Source organism: Poecilia reticulata, chromosome 16, assembly GCF_904066995.2.
Source record: "Poecilia reticulata chromosome 16, P_reticulata-male-v2, whole genome shotgun sequence".
Taxonomy (NCBI): domain Eukaryota; kingdom Metazoa; phylum Chordata; class Actinopteri; order Cyprinodontiformes; family Poeciliidae; genus Poecilia; species Poecilia reticulata.
This window is the reverse complement of record NC_088845.1, coordinates 9,413,919-9,431,684: the sequence shown is the minus strand read 5'-3', so window position 1 is coordinate 9,431,684 and position 17,766 is coordinate 9,413,919. Positions and strand designations below refer to the sequence as shown.

Genomic DNA, 17,766 nt, shown 5'->3' with positions numbered 1-17,766 from the left:
TCTGCTTTAATCTAATCAAAAGCCAGAACAAAAAAGAAAGTATTTTCTCTAGTGTGCTTTTGGAATAATGGCCTCTAAGTTGCTGAATGGCCTCTCTTACCAGCATCTTTCCGAGGTCTTTTGAGTTTGTTTTGGGGTCAGTATTCACATGTTCATCATAGCATAAAGAAATTATTTCCATTCTCAGTGAAATGATTGGCTGCATTGTCCTATGACCTTTGTAAGTACACATAATAAGTTTATTATTATTATTATTATTTTTATTTAGGTGAATAACACAATCTAAATTATGCATCTCTAACCATGATTTATGCATGTTTAAACAACAAGTTTAGATTTAACATTCTACATACCATACTGAGAATATTATTGAATTTTAATGAGGCGTCAACAGCAAAATTCTTAATGTAGGATAACTATATGAGTCAGTGAGACTATATTGTTGTGTTTAGTCACTTCTTTATCAGATATATACAAAATATCTTTACAATACAGAAAATATCAGCTCAGTGTTATTCATGTGTGTTTGAAATGCAGTCTTTCAACACAATATTCACAACTGAGTGCTCTACAAAGTTCCTTTACTCTGCAAGCCTCCGTTTGAGTGGCTGACATTTTGCAGAGCCCACCTATCCTCTTAAATTAGACTTACTGATTAATCTGATATTCCACCCACTGGTAGCAGTTTCCAACCAGTGGGCAGATGCGACAGACAAGGAGAGAGCAAGTTAAATGGCAGCGCCACATTTGAGTTGCACCAGTCTTCCTGCCTTGACTCAGCAGAGCGATCTACCCCCAGCCACATGAAACACGTCAGGCTGCGGCTTTACAGTGTCCTGCCCACAGCCTTTAAAGAGGAAACTGAATCAGAACTAAAATGCACAGACTAAGAGAGAAACCTCTACCATGTAAAAAAATAAAATAAATAAAATGACTGAGTGCACATACATTAAAAACGTATACTTGATTGTACGGGAAGCAGTTTAACTGTCTTAGCCTTTCAGAAGGACTTACGAAAGCTGTGGTTTCTGTTTGTTTTGTAGGTAGGCCGTATCCTCAGGGTCCTGAGGTTTTTTGTTTCTTGCATTGGGATCTCATTGGGAAAACCTCAACAGAAACCTCCTCTCGCCGGATCAATTCAGAGAAATGTCTCAGCATGTTTGCCGCCCTGGAATGCACTGTGTTCATGTGCGAGGGTGGCTGACTGGGGGAGTGCAGACAGTCTCACTTTGACTTGTCTGCAGGCGGACCAAACACACATACACACACACAAAAGAAATCATCTCTGTTAGTTAGCGCTGTTACTATGGTAATTCTCAGGAAATGTTTGCTTTAAAGGTAGTGCATCACTGTGGATTAAAGTAAGGGACGTTCACTTTAATGATCTGGTTTGACGTATTAACTACCAAAGAAGTGAGCAGAAATATAATAAATCAGTTTTCTTTATTGCACTGAATGTCACACCATGGTAAAAATTCCTATTTCACAACTAAATGAGGAAAAGTAATTTATAAAGTAAATTAAATTAAATAATACGTAAAAAGAAGATCTAAAGAAGGGCTAAACAAGATCAGTCATAACGTGTTACCTCGACCCAAAAAATTGTTGGTAGTGATAAACTGTAGAAGTCTGTGGCAGTGAAGAAAAATGTGCTTGCTTAATCTTTACAAAATTCCGACGGCTCCCTCTAGTGTTAGATTTAATTTTCAACATGCTCCTATCACATAAAGTCATTGAAAGGCAATTTTATATGCCTTTCAATAAATAATATGATCAAAAAGTGAATAGATTTCAGTAGAAAAACTCACAAAAATTACATTTTTTTAGACTCATTACACGCAGTGACACATTTCGAGAGTTTATTTCTGGTCATCTTGATCATTATGGCTGACAATTATTGAAAACCTCAAACAAGTTTATCAGAAAAGCTGAATATAGCATAACACCAATGAATAAAGTTTCTAACACAGAGGTGTAATTCCACTGTAAAAGCATATCTTTGTGTTGTACAATATACACCTTCCTAATGATAATATGGGCATAAAAGCATTTTCAAATTAAAAATCAGTTTTTTAATTTTGTTTTTTTATGAGCACTTTGTAATATACCAGATTTGACTTTGTGAAATTGAATTTTGGGTTTTGATTAGCAATAAGTCATAATCCTCACTTTGAAAAAATAAACCCTTGAGATATGTCACTGTGTGTTAATGAAGTTGCATTATGAAGGTTATGACTTAAACTGAAATGAACTCTTTAATTATATTTTAATTTATTAAGATGCACCTGCATTACAGGTATTTATGTATTGTGTTAACTTTCATGCTGGTGATGTTTTCATCAATATATTTAAAATAATAAACTGCACATTTAATAACTTATGAAATGCAGCAATTCCTCCCTGTACACAGAAAAGTTAAATTTAATAAATAGTTCTCCATAAAAATATGTACATCTTAGACTGTTTCTTGTATTGCAATGCTCTGTATTAAAACAAGATAGTTACCAGGAAGCAAATTGTTGAGCTGCATCTAAACATAAATCTACATCAATGTATAGCGTGAAAAGTTTTTAAATATTTAACTCCTATATTTATTTTACAGTTGTAAAAGTCAAATCGGACTTGAACTATTCCTTTTTTAGGGTAGCGTGATTATACAACAAACAACGTCAATGATTTTACAAATGAGACGATTTTGCATGTGGATTTTCTATAATCCAAATAGGGTCAAAATAAAGCACATAAGCTAAAATTGACCCCCCCCACTAATATTTGAATTAATGTTCCTTGGCAGTGTGTGGTTGAGATGCTGTTTGCTAACCAAGTATTCATTATTAAGATTCACTGAAGTTGTATGTGGTGTTATAAGTCCACTCTGGAAAAAAGAACAGCTCAAATCATAAATGGAGTAAAAGTATTACAACACTTGTGTATGTAAACTTCAAACCAGCATGAAATAAAAACAATCAAGAAATTTTGAGCTATTGGCTCCATAATCAGCGTTGATGGGCTAAACTTATACGAGCTGCTGACATCCAGGATTAAATTAAATTGTGTGAAATGAAAGGAATGTGTACTGATAGTAAAAAGGATGCCATTACCACATGCACATGTTCAAAATATTGTTACACATCTACTGTACTTTCAGGGGGAAATTTTTTAACCCTCCTATTTTTTACCGAAAACTTACTAGAAGACTTTACTGCTGGTTTCCTTTCATTCTTTGTTTTTAATAGCAAAAAAACATCTGCTGATGACCAATTGGAGTCCTTGCTCCCATGCACATCTTGAAGCCACCACAAGAACGACGTCTTCTGGCTGACTGTGAGCTGGCTGCTGGATGTTTGCACGTTATAGCCACAGTGCAGGTTGATCTTCAGTCGTGCGGACTCTTCTCATTGCTTTGGGGATTTCTGTCAAGGTGATTGCATCACAAGCCGTCCATCATGGCCAAAAGATCATCTCCTTTGCTGCTGGCACTTGAAGATGGATCACCAGACTCTGTGAACTCTCCCATGATCTTGGTCAGTTCTGCGTTGGCCTGTTGATCCTGAAAAGACACAGTAATCTGCTAGTCATTATGTTGGAGTGCTAATCACAGGGACTCCTAAAGCAGTAAATCCTGTTAAACGGGCAAAGCTTCACGTCCCTGATCGTTAACTTTAGTCCAATCATTCCGTCTGCTTATCAAGGGTAAAAGAGGGCTTAAAGTTTCTGGTTAAAGCATTCATACACATAACCAGATATAACCTTGGTGTCTAACGTCTTGCGTGTTCTGGGAGCTGTGAAAATGTTGAGGTGGGTGTAGCTTTTATTCCTTGAGTGAAGTTGGATGGAAAAAAGAGGGGGGGGAAAAAGGAAAACAAAAAAACAAAAAAACAATCAAGATTTATTCTTCTTTGCAATTTAGCTCAGGATCAGCCAGAGCGCACTGAAAAGTGCCTTGACACATATTCTCAATTGGATTTAGGTCTAAATTTTGACTGAGTCACTCTAACGAATGAGATTTGACTTTCTAAGACTAAGACTTTCTACTTAGATAGGGGTTATGCTTAGGTGCACTTTACGGAGAGCCGGAAAGTAAACTTCATCCCCTCCACAAGATCTTGTGTAGCCTTCTACTATTTCAGAATGATGTGCAGTGTCAGTTTTCTGCCACATATCGCGTTTAGCTAAGCTAAATTAACTCCAGAACTGTATTTTATTAAAGTACATCAGGCTTAAGGAGAAAGCACTTTTCAGATTTCAAGTTATAAAGCCTTATAGAAACTTTGGCTAATTTCCCTTACACTTAAGTTAAGTGATAGGAAAATTAGCCCTTATTTGACGGCATTTTATTGTGCAGTCAAATAAAATGCATAATACATTGCAGTTGTAGCAAAAATGTGAAAATGTTTAAGAATACAACTAAGATATTGTATGAGGCTGACTTAAGCTTTAGACCAGCAGGCAAGGTGTTCTGTTAAATTTGGCTTCTTAGATCTTAGATTTTAAATCTCTGCTCACACTGATAACTATGAACTTAACAGCTGAAGGTAATTCAAGATAAGTTCTTTCTATGCAGACTTCATTTACTGATGGCTAATACGAACTGTCCTGTGTTGTCACTCAGACAAAATATTCTTTGTCTGCCATAAAATGTGTTGCAGAATATAGATTGTTAAAGTACTTGACAGATCCCTTTCTACGTAACTAATTAGTGCGGACAGATGAGTTGTTTACCTTTGTTGCTTGGATGCTTATGACTCCGTATGAAAGCTCATTGGGTCTTGATATTAATGCTTCTCTGTCAGAAAGATGACAAAGAGTAAGTTTTTTTTTAATGGGTTGAATCTTATTTTTTGTTTGTTTCAGGCAGAAAAAAACTGTCAAACTTAATTCAGTGAAATGACACTAACTCTTCTTCTTCATCCGTGGCAAAGAGATTCACCCGGAAACCGGTGTCTGTGCTTCCTGGTTTCTGGACTTCTAGACCTCCCATTAATCTGGCCAACAGATTCAGTTCCTCTTTGGCCAGAGGGTTTGGGGCAGCATTGACCTGTAGACACACAAAGTTTTCTCATTTCAGTATACCTCTTGCTGATAGTAAGCATAGTACATAAAAACTTTCAACCACATGATGTATGTAAACATTGCATAGAGACAACATCTACCACAAGTTATTTAAACTTTCATTGTTAACAAGAACAACATTTAACCTTTGTGTGCTGAGCAGAACTTTTAGATGTGCCAGACATGTGTGTTTCAACTGGGCGACTTACACTGTACCTGAACAAAAACAAGAAAATGACAGTATTTACGCACAAGTCCATGTAAGTTTATAACAGAGCATGCGCAACTCCCAAATCTTTTATTTCCAAAAACAGGAACTGACCCAACTAAACTTTCATTTAAAATAAATTTGTGCATTTAATTGATCAAATTTTTAAGAGACTTGGTTTAGAAACAAATGTACCAACAGAATGTAGATAAGGTCTAAACAAGTAAAATCACACTATGGAAATCATAGTGTGATCATCATAAAAAAATTGGTCATACTTGAACTGCTTCCAAAAAAAAACAGAGACAAAATCTCAAGGAAAACTGGAAATTAGTTTCAGTCAGGAGGCTCTAAATTTTAAGTAATTATCTTCACCTGCAATAAAGCTCAATGTTTCTTCCTCATCATTAACTTGAAAATAAAGGATCTTACATGTTTGTCCCAAGCTTTGTGACTCTATTGCCAAACATTTCAAAAGATCCTTCCCGTAATGCGGAACTATAGTTCCCTCCGTTATTGAACTGTAGTCTGGTCAATTCTTCGCCAGAACAGCTAAAAATTCTGAAAATAAGATAGAAAACATATCAACATTAGCAAGAAGGCCTTTAGTTTTATACATATATATATATATATATATATATATATATAAAACTTACTCTTTGTCATCTTTCTGACATATATATATATATATATATATATATATATGTGTCAGAAAGATGACAAAGAGTAAGTTTTATATATATATATATATATATATAATTTTTTTTCTTCCTCTGACAAAATCAAAAGTAGCTTTTGATTTTACATGTCATCTTATTTAAGTATTAGAAAGCCTAAAAATTATAAGAGTATTTAACATTAATAACTCACAAAAACAGTCCTTCAGAAAATTGACCCAAAACAATAATGGTAGATATGCATATGGAGAATTACCATTTGGTTATAGTGTTTAGTTAATAAAGTCCACATTCGAACCCAAGGAACACAAAGATAAGACAAAAGTACTTTAGCACCTAATCATTCCAGGAATTTGGGTCCCACGAGGCACAGGGCCATTAGTAGGAAGCACAAAGCGGCCATTCGAGTTCTGCACTTTGTCCTTTAGGAAAATAGACACCTGGCGAAAAACACAGCAGCAGAACATGTAGCGAAAATGACTCAAAAATCACACTGAAGAAGTGTCTAAGATTTAGGAAACATGAACAAAGAATTACCCTAATATGCATGTCTTGGAAGAAAATGAGAAGGGTTTGTCTAATCAGTTGGAATTCACCGTTAGACAAGGGCGTATACATCTGAAAAGAAAAGAATACATGCAATCATTTTTGAAGAATAATTAAAGAATAATTTAAAAATATACAAATTTAAAATATTTGTCAAAAATAGAGGTTTTTCAACTATTCAGATACATTTTAAATGGCACTGAGATTGGGCTTGGAACATCCGAAGCAAAACACCCATAAAATAGAATGCTGCTTCCTCTTTACTGTAAAGCAGGCTTGCCAGTCTCAGCCCTTAAAGCTCCTCTATTTCCACCAAATGTAATAGTTGTTACTATGGGCAAATTTCAGTTTAAAAAGACATCAGAAGAAGTGTCTAATTAATTAAGTATTTGTTCCCAAGTGCACTTGCAAACTGCAATCCAGTTTTTTATTTTGGTTTTGGAGTAATAGCTAAGACAGTGACAAGAAAGTTATGTATCTTTTCATACAAAAACATTTGTATGAAAATGTTTTTGTACATTTTCAAATATATACACAACTGTATATATTTGTATATATATTTTTTTCTATTTAAAAAATGTAGATGCTTGTTTTAACAACATAAACATATGCACAACACATAAATCTCCAGTTCACAGCTAAAATCTCTTTCTTGTGCTTTAAATTAAAAGGCCAAAACACAAAGCCCTTTTTGTTACTATGGTATCTAATTATGTCTTATAGCCACTATTCTACTACAAAGCTCTTTAATAAATTATGCTTTCTATTCCTTGAACGACCATATTGTGTTAGCCATATAACTGCATTGCAGAGTTTTTAAAATCCTGCATGAGGAGAAGCAGTGACCCTTAATGCATGACAAGCTCTGTGAGATTAACTTCAGTTCATGCTAAAGAGCTAAATCTGCTGGCCAGTAGAACATATCCAGTACTTTATCTTCTGTTATATCTTTTTTAATAATAATTAATACACCATTTGTGGCACACTCATCTCCTGTACCTCTATGAGTTGCTGGTATGTTTCGTCAACCTGGCTCAAAATGCTAGGAGTATCTTTCACAAAGTCTTTGATCGCATCCATGTGGTTGAAGGAGACAAGCAGGATGTCCTTTGGTCGGGGACAGAGAAGAACCTGGTATTTGAAAGCCATTGTCATCAGGTCATAGAGCTGTGGAGGAGGACACACAGGACAACGTCACTGTCTCCTTGAAAACACAATCCTGTCTCCTTGAAAACACAATCTGTTGTTGCATAATAGACAGCAGGGGGAGCCACATATTAGTCATGTGATTCAGTCTAGTGCCAATAAAATACAAATGCAACAGTAGTACTCTAGCATTTACGTCTGACTGGTGTTTTAATCTGACGATGATGTGATGCATACAGAGCCTTGGAAAAGCATTTACACTCCCTGAACTTTTTATATTGCAACCATAAAGTTAAATGGAATTTTACTAGGTTTTTAGGTGTGAGATGAACATTATAAAATTTCAAAAATATATTACAAATAAATAGCTAAAAAAAGTAGCTAGTAGCAAGCTGGGTTACTTGTCCTGGCTTTCTGTCCCCAATGGAAAAAAAACATCCTACCACATGATGCTGCCACCACCATGTTTCATATCTATGAGCATGCTTTGTAGAGCAGTTTTTGGTTCCCAGAACATAGCATTTTGCATTAGGACCAAAACATTTAGCTTTGGCATCATGTAACCAGAGCAAATGCTTCAATATGTTTTATGCATGCCTAAGAAGCTTCAGGGTTCTTTTTGCTCTCTTCCTCCCACTCTTTCATCAAGGCCAGATTCATAGAGTGGGAGACAAGCAGTCATAGTGGAAAATGTCAACATATTCTCCCACTTAAGCAGCAGCTCCCTGCAGCTCCTGCATAGATACAAAAGGCCTCTTGGCTGCTCCTTTAATTAACACACTCCTCGTTCGGCTTCTTGGTTTAGGTGGGCGGTTATGTCTTGGTGGGCTTGCAGTTATGACATTCTTTTTCCATTTCAGATGATGCGTTAAAATCCCAACATTTAAACAATCCACTATGTGTGAAATGCTTAAATATTGGGATATTGTTTTGAAACCTAACCTCAACTCAAACTTCTCAACTTTTTCCTGACCTGTGTGATGCTTTCCTTTGTCACAATGATGTTGTTTGCTCACCAATTTTCTCTAACAAACCTCTACAGGCCTCAACAGCTGTAATTATTTGGAGAATAACTTACACTAACAAACATATGATGCCTTTACAGAACAGATGTTAGTAACCTGAGAGGGTTTGAATATTAATGCACACCAGGCCTTTTAGATGTCCACCTGCAAAACATCTCTGATAAGCCTGGAAACCATTAAACATTTTACTTCCAAGTCAAGATCGTGATCTACTTCAATTTGATTTATCATATAAATTTACAATAAAATATACTGAAGTTTGTAGATGTAAGGTAAAATCATGCAGAAAGGTTCAATGTGCTTGAGTATTAGGCACTACATGTTGCCATTATTGTAAATTAGATTAATATGATTCATTTCAAGGTCATGCGTGAATAAACATAACCGTACTGGGAAGTATTACCTTGTCCATGCTAGCTTGATTGAGTCTCATTATGGACGCATGGGCCAGCCTGTCGAACACAGTTCGTAGAGCCTTCTTGGAATAAAGCTCCTGTGGCTTAAAAAGCTCTTCCAGAAACTTTTTGTTGAACATGGTGGTGATGATGTCATTCATAACTGATCAGGCAAAGAAATACAACAGAAAGTTCAAACAGTATAAACACATTTTGGAGAGAACTTTCAACAGTGGAAGCTGAGAAGCAGGCATTTTTGCACGCTAAGCTAAAGGTTGGTCAATATGATTTTATCCAGCAGGACCTAAGAAAGCAGCAGCGTTATAATTATGTTTGATAGGCGGTATCACGTATGTGTGTTGTTATGTTGTGTTTGATTTCAGCTCTTTTTCCCCCTTAGAGCTCTGCAAGGCCGGATGTTGAGGTCAATCTGCTGGATTGTCCACTATTAGGAAAACTGTCTCAAAATTTTCCGTTAGTAAAAGACGCAACATTTTTCTATGATGATCAATTAATCAAATGCATAATAAGGAGCACTGGGTTGGTGCTTTCTGTACAAGATCACATAAAAAGGCTAGAGTGTACCTAATTTCTCCAATAACTTCCTCTTTTCACCAGTGAGTGAAGAACTCTAATCTACAATGTGACATTAACAATTTAATCAAACAGCTCTGTATTTAACAACCATACAGCAGCACAATTGAACTAAATGATCCAAATCGAATATATATATTTTTTTTATGTACATGAACATGCTAAATATTAGTCAAGTTTAGGTCATTAATTGGTATCCAGGTAAGTGTAAAAAGTTAGTTTCAAAATAGCTTAATTTTTTCAAATCATATTAATGCAGTGGCTTGAAGTGCTTTTAATGACATATCACAGAAGGTGCTGGAATAACAAACGCTGACTTCATGGAGCATTAGGTAAAGGAGTGAAAAACCTCCACTACGCTGGTAAGTTGGAAACAAAAGCATCCAACTGTCTTCCCTCGCTCACAACAAAGACAGATTTGGCTGTTTGGAATTATGACTGATCATGAAAAGCGCAGACATTTATGGGGTGAAACTAAAGCAGCAGCCCCCATCGCACTTATTGCAGTAAAGCTGTTTTGAAACATTTGGTTCTGAGTTGCAAGCTGTTACGCACTTGACAGCAGGCCGCCTGCCTGAGCAGATGATATCTGCTTGTTAAACAGATAACAAGCAAACTTCTGTTACTACATGAAGAGATGAAAAAAGGTATAATTTTCTGCGCAGTAAGCACTAATGATAACTAAATTCAGTCGATGTCTAGATCTATATATTTACTTAAATTTATGGACACAAAAAAAAATCAAAATGATGACTGAAATAGGATTTCAACAACTGTATTGATGTTATATTGTTTTGACATTAGTAGGAATAGCTGTTATGTTAGACGATTTATGAATTTATCAAAAGTAATTAACACCCTGAATGCTCACATACACTAATTATACTTTGGTTATATGTGTATGTACATATAACTAATGTATAATTGTAAATATCACCATATACACATTGTACACAATGTACACATTTCCTATATTGTTTGCACTGTTGGAGCTGACTTTAATCTCATTGTATGTGTACAGTGGTAAATTTTGTGTAAATATTTAGATACTGTGGCATTATTAATCAAGGTCTTCATGAGAATCTGATATCAGCCCACGCCTTGTCCTGCTGAAAACAAAGGAAGACACAACCACCACGACATCCGCAGAAAGCAAAAGGAGTAGCTTTTGGATTATATAACATTGTTATATGTAGTAAATTGTAATATAAAAGTCAACATGGAACTTTGTAACTTATAAACACTTTAAATTACAGTAATGGCATAAAACACTTATTTTAACTACACATTGCAAGCTCATATAATGTTAAGTTTGTACCAAGCATGCAATTTGGTTGACTCAGCCACTTATGTGACTAATAATCATTGAGAATTTCTGAAATGAGACAATAATATATTTCTGTAATTTAATTCAAAAACTGAAGCTCTTCTATGGATTCTTTACACAGTGTGATTTATTTCAAGTGTTTCTTTTTATTGATTGTAATTCTGTTTTTCTGAAAATTTTAATGAACAAGTTCCCATTTCTGAGTCTAACTACTGAAATAAATCCATGTTTTGATGACATTTTGATTTATCATGATGCACATTTATTGTTCGACATATTCTGTAGTTTAAACAGCGCATATAGTCCAGCTAGGTCAAAGCAAAGCAGAGCATCTAATGCAGAAGTGCATGTTTACACTGAATACCTCTCTTTCTGTCTTCCTCTATCCAGGCAGGTACAGTGGAAACTTTATGAATCAAGAGAAAATGCATTAAAAAAAAATTTAAGATTTAAAAAATATAATTTCATTTATCTCTAATGAAGTATAATTTTGTTGACGTTATGTAACAACATTTAATTATTACCAACAGAAGACAGTAAAATCTGTTCTGAACCCTCACTTTTTAAAAGTTACTCTAAGGAGGAGCAAACTAGTCCAACTATTTGATCCTACAACGTTAACTGCTCACTGTCTGATAATCAATAGATATATTTTTTGTATCACCTCAATTTAAAGGCACACTGACCATTTGATGAACAGGCAAATGAACTCCTCTTACTGCATCATCTGCGTTTTTTTGGAGTATAGTGACATTTGTGTTGTTAGCTGAATAGCTGCTAAGCTCGCTACCTTTCTTAGCTTTGTCAGCGGGTATATTCTGAGCTCGAAGCCGCTGGTCCAGGATGTACAGCATTTCTCCGCCGAGGTTGATAAAGAGCAGCGGTAGAGTCCTCGTAGACATGTTTGAATTTGACGTCTTGAATCTTCCTATCAAGCTAATTGCAGGACACCTCTAACTAGTTGCTATGAAGGGGTCTGTGTGTTTGGTAAAGCCGCTTCTGGTTGCCAGGCCACGAACAAAAGAGCCAATCACAGAGCAGTGACGAAAGCGCGTATGCGTAAGACTGTGGTTGAACTTAGAGGGGGGGAAATATATACATTTTTGATGCGACTTTAGTGGGAACGAATAGTTAGCACACCTTTTGCTTATAGTAGAAGTAATTATGATATTACAAAAATAATGTAAATTAATTTACTTATGGTGCTTTCCAAAATATCAAATAAACTCAACTGAATGCGTTTCCAAAAATTAAATACAGACACGTTACATTACAAACTACATACGATGTATTTTCATCTCATCATCCAAATACTGAACATTATACAATTGTGTAGTACATACAAAACGTCACAAATAAAAGTATGTAAAGTGAGGCATTTGTTTCTATTAAGCCCTCTTTACTCTGAAATTTCTAAACAAAATCCTGTGAAGCCAATTGCTTCCAGGTCTTGCCTAATCAAGAGCCCATCTGTGTGCGATTTAATCTCAGTATGAATGCAACTTCTCTCTGAAAGCCTCGAGGTTTATGAGAGAACATCTGTGAACAAACAGCACAATAAAGACCAAAAACTGCACCAGATATTTCAATGATAGGCTTGTAAAGAAGTTTACATCAGGGTTGGGTTTTAAACTATGTCTCAAGCTTTGAATGCCTCACAGTGCATTTCTACGGGTAACTCCTGAATTCCTGCAGTGACCTTCGGCTCAGATGGAAAAATCTGTAGACATGACTAAACTTTGCCGGGCATTCAAACTTTGTAAAAAGAAAGCCGTTGCTAACACAAAGAAATTAAGCCATGAGGACATGGCATATGAAGACCCAATAAAGCCAGAACTAAAGTATGATCTGCATCAAAGCACATTCATGTGCAGAGGTGGGTGCTAGTGACATTTGAGTAGCTTTTAGAAACAAAAAAAAAATCTTCTAGGAATAATTGTATTGGAGCAGACTTTTTACTTCTACTTCAGTTCATCTGCTAAACATGTACCATTTGGAGGTCATATGAACATACAGTAAACGGTAGATTTTATCACAGGAAGTGTTTTCAGTGTTCCAATGTAGATTACCTACTAGAAGTACTGATTTCAAAGGTTTTATGTCGTGGAAAACTTGGAAATGTCTAGTTCTTCTGCCTGAATTTGTCAGGTTGTAATGATGTGATTGATTATATGCATGTTAAGTAATGAACTAGCAAAAGTATTTGATTTAATGAAGATTTTCAAAAGGAGCCTGATTTTGAAAGTATTTGCCCTCTACACAGTTCTGCTTTTGCCTTTATTGTTCTATCAACTTAATGCACATTATTCAACAAGCTCCTGCTGGCAATGGACAATAACAAGCATCCTTTTCAAAGGCTTATTATGCAATAATACAGTGCCTTCAGTCACAAGCTTCTTCAGAACAGTTTCAACACAAAGTCAACACAAAGGATAGCTTTCCTTCCCACAGCCATCGTTCTTTGAAGTACTTGGATAGTCAAACTTGGATAGTTGGAAGTACTCCAAAAATGTAATTGTCCTTTGATAGTAATTAAGTTATTTTCTTACTTTGTTAAACTGAACAAACCAAAGGGGATAGGTGTCAAACTATAAGTGTTCTTTTTTCTTAGATCCTAAATTAGCCGACATTTGCTGTAATGTGTAATTATGGACAAAACACAGTTTGAGTGGGGTATTTATGGAATCATCATTTCAACATTGCTTTTCAAATTTTCTCTGGTTATTTTTGACATATTTAAATGAGTTCTATGATTCTGAGACTAAAAGGCAAAAAAGAAGGACATCTGTAAGTGAGAAATACCTTTTTATCCAATTCTGTATATAATAACATATTAATCAAATTTTTGTGCAACTATGGCTTGGAGATCACAAAAAGTGATTAAAATAATAATGTGTGTGAATAAAGAATACAATAAATGACCAAAGCAGGAGATAGATCTATACAGATTCTTACCTTGCCAATTTCCATGGTCTATGTTTGATCTTATGGTTTTAAAACACCATAAAAAGAATGATCTAAAACGTTCTTTAAACAAGCAGCTAAGCCCCAAACTGGAGTTATTTTCCTGTCAGATGACAATTCTGCACTGTTTACCATTTATTGTGGGTCTTAATCTGAAAGGCCTAAACAGTTTCATCGTCAGACATCAACAAATCACCCTAACTGAACCCAAGCCTATTGACAGGCTGCAGATGGTTTAGGTGACAGTGTGCTGCTGCATTCTAATCATGATTTCAGATCTGTGGTCCACACACTGACAAACAGAGACAAACTTTATCTTTATCAACACTCTGCAAGAGAACAACAGAAAGGTTTACAAGCAATTCAAAGCGAATACAAGCAAGTTCATGTTGCCTTTAAAATGTAAAACATAAAAACGCAGAATTGATTATTGTATTCAGTGTTATCAAGTCAAATTAAGCTGCCCATATATATTTCAGAACAGGGTATGGAAATCCCTGACATAGAATTACTAAAGGAGAAACAATATCATTGTCCAGCTCATTAAGACTTTTTCCTTGTGGTTGTATATTAAGGGATTAAGTAGCTTAATTTAACATTTTGGAAGCAAATCAGAAATAGAACTCCACATAAGCAGTTTGATTTTTAATAAAATATTCATATACATTGTACATTTTGACTCTTTCTCTAATTTTACACAAACATGGCAAGGATGTGAAATGTTTAAATCATTTTAGAGATGAACATATGCCCATAACATGTTGTTAGTAAAAGCATGTTATATACAAAAAATGTTTTCAATGTGAGCAGAATTACACTTATTATACTGAGCAATAAGTGCAGGGCTTATGAAATCATCATGTTACATTGTAACGTCTCCATTCCTGATGCGAATTTCTCGGGCCATCCTGCACAGTTCACAAAGTCCGCAGAAAAAAGTCATGAGGGCGTCGTTGCATACCGTCCCCTGTGGTTAAATAATGACAAGTAAAATTCACAATAGGGAACTTGAATGAAGAAATGCATGCAAGTTAAGTTCTCATAATCTTAGGGAAAGCACATTATTTCGTTCGTTTGTGAAATCTCTGCCTTTCATAAGATCTACAGTTTTGCAACAAATCTCCCTAACTTCACATAAGACAGGAATTGATCGATTTTGTACCTGGATGCCATATGTCAGTCTCATATGAGTCCTCATGGCAGTAATGCCTCCTGGCACACAACCCAGGCAGCAGTTTTCACCATACTTATTTGCAGTGTAGCAACTCAGACCAATTGGACAGAGGCAACCAAAAGCACCTGAAAACATATATTGAGACAGTTTGACCAACAGAACTATAGCTTTCTCACTCTTTAAAACCATTTGCATAGGACATAAATGACCCGATTGCACTCACAGATTAAGCAGTCACTAAAGCATGAACACAAGCCAGTGCTCCACTCTCCAGTCTGGACATTCGTCCCATAGCCTCCTGCACCAGGTTGATTGGTGACCACTGGGTTTGACATTTGAACTGCTGGAGAGGAATGTTTTATTTCACCCTGTAAAAATGAAGCGTGAAATAAGAGGTGACCATGCGTCACAAGACACAACACAACATGCTTATGAAACATTTAAATATCATCAGAGTTGGGCTATTTGTAGAAAACTATTCCAGTTAAGCATTTTACTATTCAATAAAATACAGCAAATGTGAGTTATAGGCCATGTGTTTAAGGAATCAGAATTTATTAATCTTTCAACAAATTAGAGTTGTTCAACAAAGTTTTCACATATTTTCTAAATGCCACCGAAACTAATTTGTGGAGTGGAGTAGCTCTGACCGATCAAGTAAATAAATAATTTACCTTTTCCACAATTATACAGTTAAACTAATTTTTCTTATGTTGACATAGGCTTACCATACAGTTTCAGGCAATCCTTCTACAAAAACCAGAGTTGTTCTTTTTCTTATGACAAATATGGCGTTAAAATATAAGTTGTATATTTTATGTTCAGTAGTTCCAGAAGAACGCATAACCTTAACCCTGGTTTACGTAACTATGCTTTTGTAGCCAGACACGTAAATGTGACCATAATTAGAAGGTACTACCAAAAGGAAGTGAGAGAAAAAAAGTATAAAGTTACATTAAATTTAATATGAAAGTTTTAGTCTGCAAACAAAAACGTCCCTAGTTGATTTGCAAGTCCCAGAATAAATAGTTTAATTAAATCACTAGAGAATGGTTAAGTTAATTTGCTGACAGAGAGAGCAAACATGTCACTTACCAGAAGTCTGAACTCCGTTTGATCAAACTGACAAGCTTCACACCACACAGGAAACTGTGACGATCATGAGCTGTGAAACGCTGGTTTGCCAACAAACTGCTGTTTTCTGAGGATGACAAAGATCTGTGGGGGATGCAAACTAGGACGGCTAACGACAACTGATGCTTTTCTTAGGCTTTTGCGGCTCACTAGAAGATGAGCCCAGTTAAGACTGTAATTTTAAAAGCTTTTTTTCCCCATAAAAGCACCGTTCAGTAAATGAATGTACTTGTGAGAACTGTCGAGGGAACACAGTTTAGATGCAGAGATGTTAGTGAGACATACAGATCTTTTTCAGTGGGGGGAGAGTCTGTAACTGGGGCGGTGACTTTGAGTAGGCCTGTCTTCCTGCTTTAACATACCTGAGGACAGCTGAGGCAAGTGTTTGTTTTGGTTTCAGTCAGTGTTTGATGAGGAACACAATACAATCGGCGACATGCACTTACCTGCAGGGGTGCAAGAGGGAGGGGCTGCATTTTGGTTTTTAATTCCTTTTTTTTTTTTAAATAGAGGAACCAAACGCTGTTTATCACACAAGTGTTCAAATGGCCTCATTTGTAAGGATTCTGTCAAATGAGGGTAGGGCTAATAACTCACATGTCTTATTTCCCCCATTAGTTTCCTAATTAGCCCTGTTAGTGTGACCGTTCCGACTTCAAATTATGCTCGTTACTTTCAACAATGTTCAGCACTGAAGTAACCTTTTGGATAAGAGTTGAAACATCTTTAAGAAATAAGAAAAGTAGCACAGTTGCCCATTAGTTAAGGATGTAGGATTTACAAGGGGACAACAGCAGGAGGCAGGCTGAGGTTACAGGCTTTTGGTCTTATATTACAAATTGTTTTTATTACACTGTTGAAGGCCAGCAGACAAAATCACTGTGATATTATTGTAGTTTATCTGTCTTGACATCCAGGCACATAAAATAATTTTAAAACTTTTTATTGGCTTATTTTAGGCTTCCAATGCATGAAACACCCTGTATATTGTATTGGCTCCAAATCAAATGGTGAGTTTTATTCAAGAAGAGAACTCAGCTGTAGTTCAAGATCTAAATACAGGATTTAAATTTTTCTATGACTGTAGACAGGTTATGAATTAGAATTCATTTATTTTTGCCCGCTGGCAGATGAAAAAAAAAATGACGGAGATAGATCACTTGTGCCAAAAAAGTAATTTATGCTCTGTGAAAATAGGAAGAAAGGATTTCCCCTGACCCACCAAAAACAGTCTCTCTAATAAAAACTTTTTGAGTTTGACTGGTGTGACAAATATTGTCTCCACATGTTTGACACAACTGTAGTGAAGCTACACCCTCAGAATTACCAACTGATTATTAGCAGAAACATGAGACCTTACACAGCATGGCTCTCTAATATGACGTAGGCTGAAGGTATTCATTGGAGCAAACTGAAGGCTCATGCATGTGGACAAAAATTGTAACATCATATCTGAATGTAACTGGATTTTTTGATTTACAAGAGCATTTGTTACAAAGGTTCATTCTCCACTCTCGTCAATTA

At 35.7% G+C, this 17,766-nt stretch overlaps 1 protein-coding gene across 2 annotated transcripts; it reads right to left on the bottom strand.

Moving 5' to 3' along the window:
* Positions 1-3,209: 3,209 nt before the first annotated feature.
* oscp1b (organic solute carrier partner 1b) lies at positions 3,210-11,988 on the bottom strand. Of its 2 annotated transcripts, XM_008431109.3 has the most exons (11): positions 11,761-11,988; positions 11,335-11,376; positions 9,058-9,212; positions 7,483-7,650; positions 6,475-6,555; positions 6,274-6,377; positions 5,693-5,821; positions 5,199-5,268; positions 4,899-5,038; positions 4,723-4,786; positions 3,210-3,550 (listed from the first exon to the last, which is right to left on the bottom strand). In XM_008431109.3, exons 1-11 carry the CDS (start codon positions 11,870-11,872, stop codon positions 3,431-3,433), a joined length of 1,185 nt encoding a protein of 394 aa, XP_008429331.1. In that variant the 5' UTR covers positions 11,873-11,988; the 3' UTR covers positions 3,210-3,430. The 2 variants fall into 2 exon arrangements, with proteins under 2 accessions (XP_008429331.1, XP_008429332.1); XM_008431110.3 differs by lacking the exon at positions 11,335-11,376.
* Positions 11,989-17,766: the final 5,778 nt, after the last annotated feature.

Bases quoted from the DNA above. Each gene is read 5' to 3' on its own strand.
- oscp1b (XM_008431109.3), bottom strand. From the start codon at position 11,872: ATGTCTACGAGGACTCTACCGCTGCTCTTTATCAACCTCGGCGGAGAA. The intron at 5,822-6,273 runs GTGCTAAAGTAC...TCTTATTTTCAG, and splicing joins CAAATTCCTGGAATGATTAG to AATTTTTAGCTGTTCTGGCG. The intron at 5,269-5,692 runs GTAAGATCCTTT...GTTTTTGTTCAG, and splicing joins ACAAAGCTTGGGACAAACAT to GTACAGTGTAAGTCGCCCAG.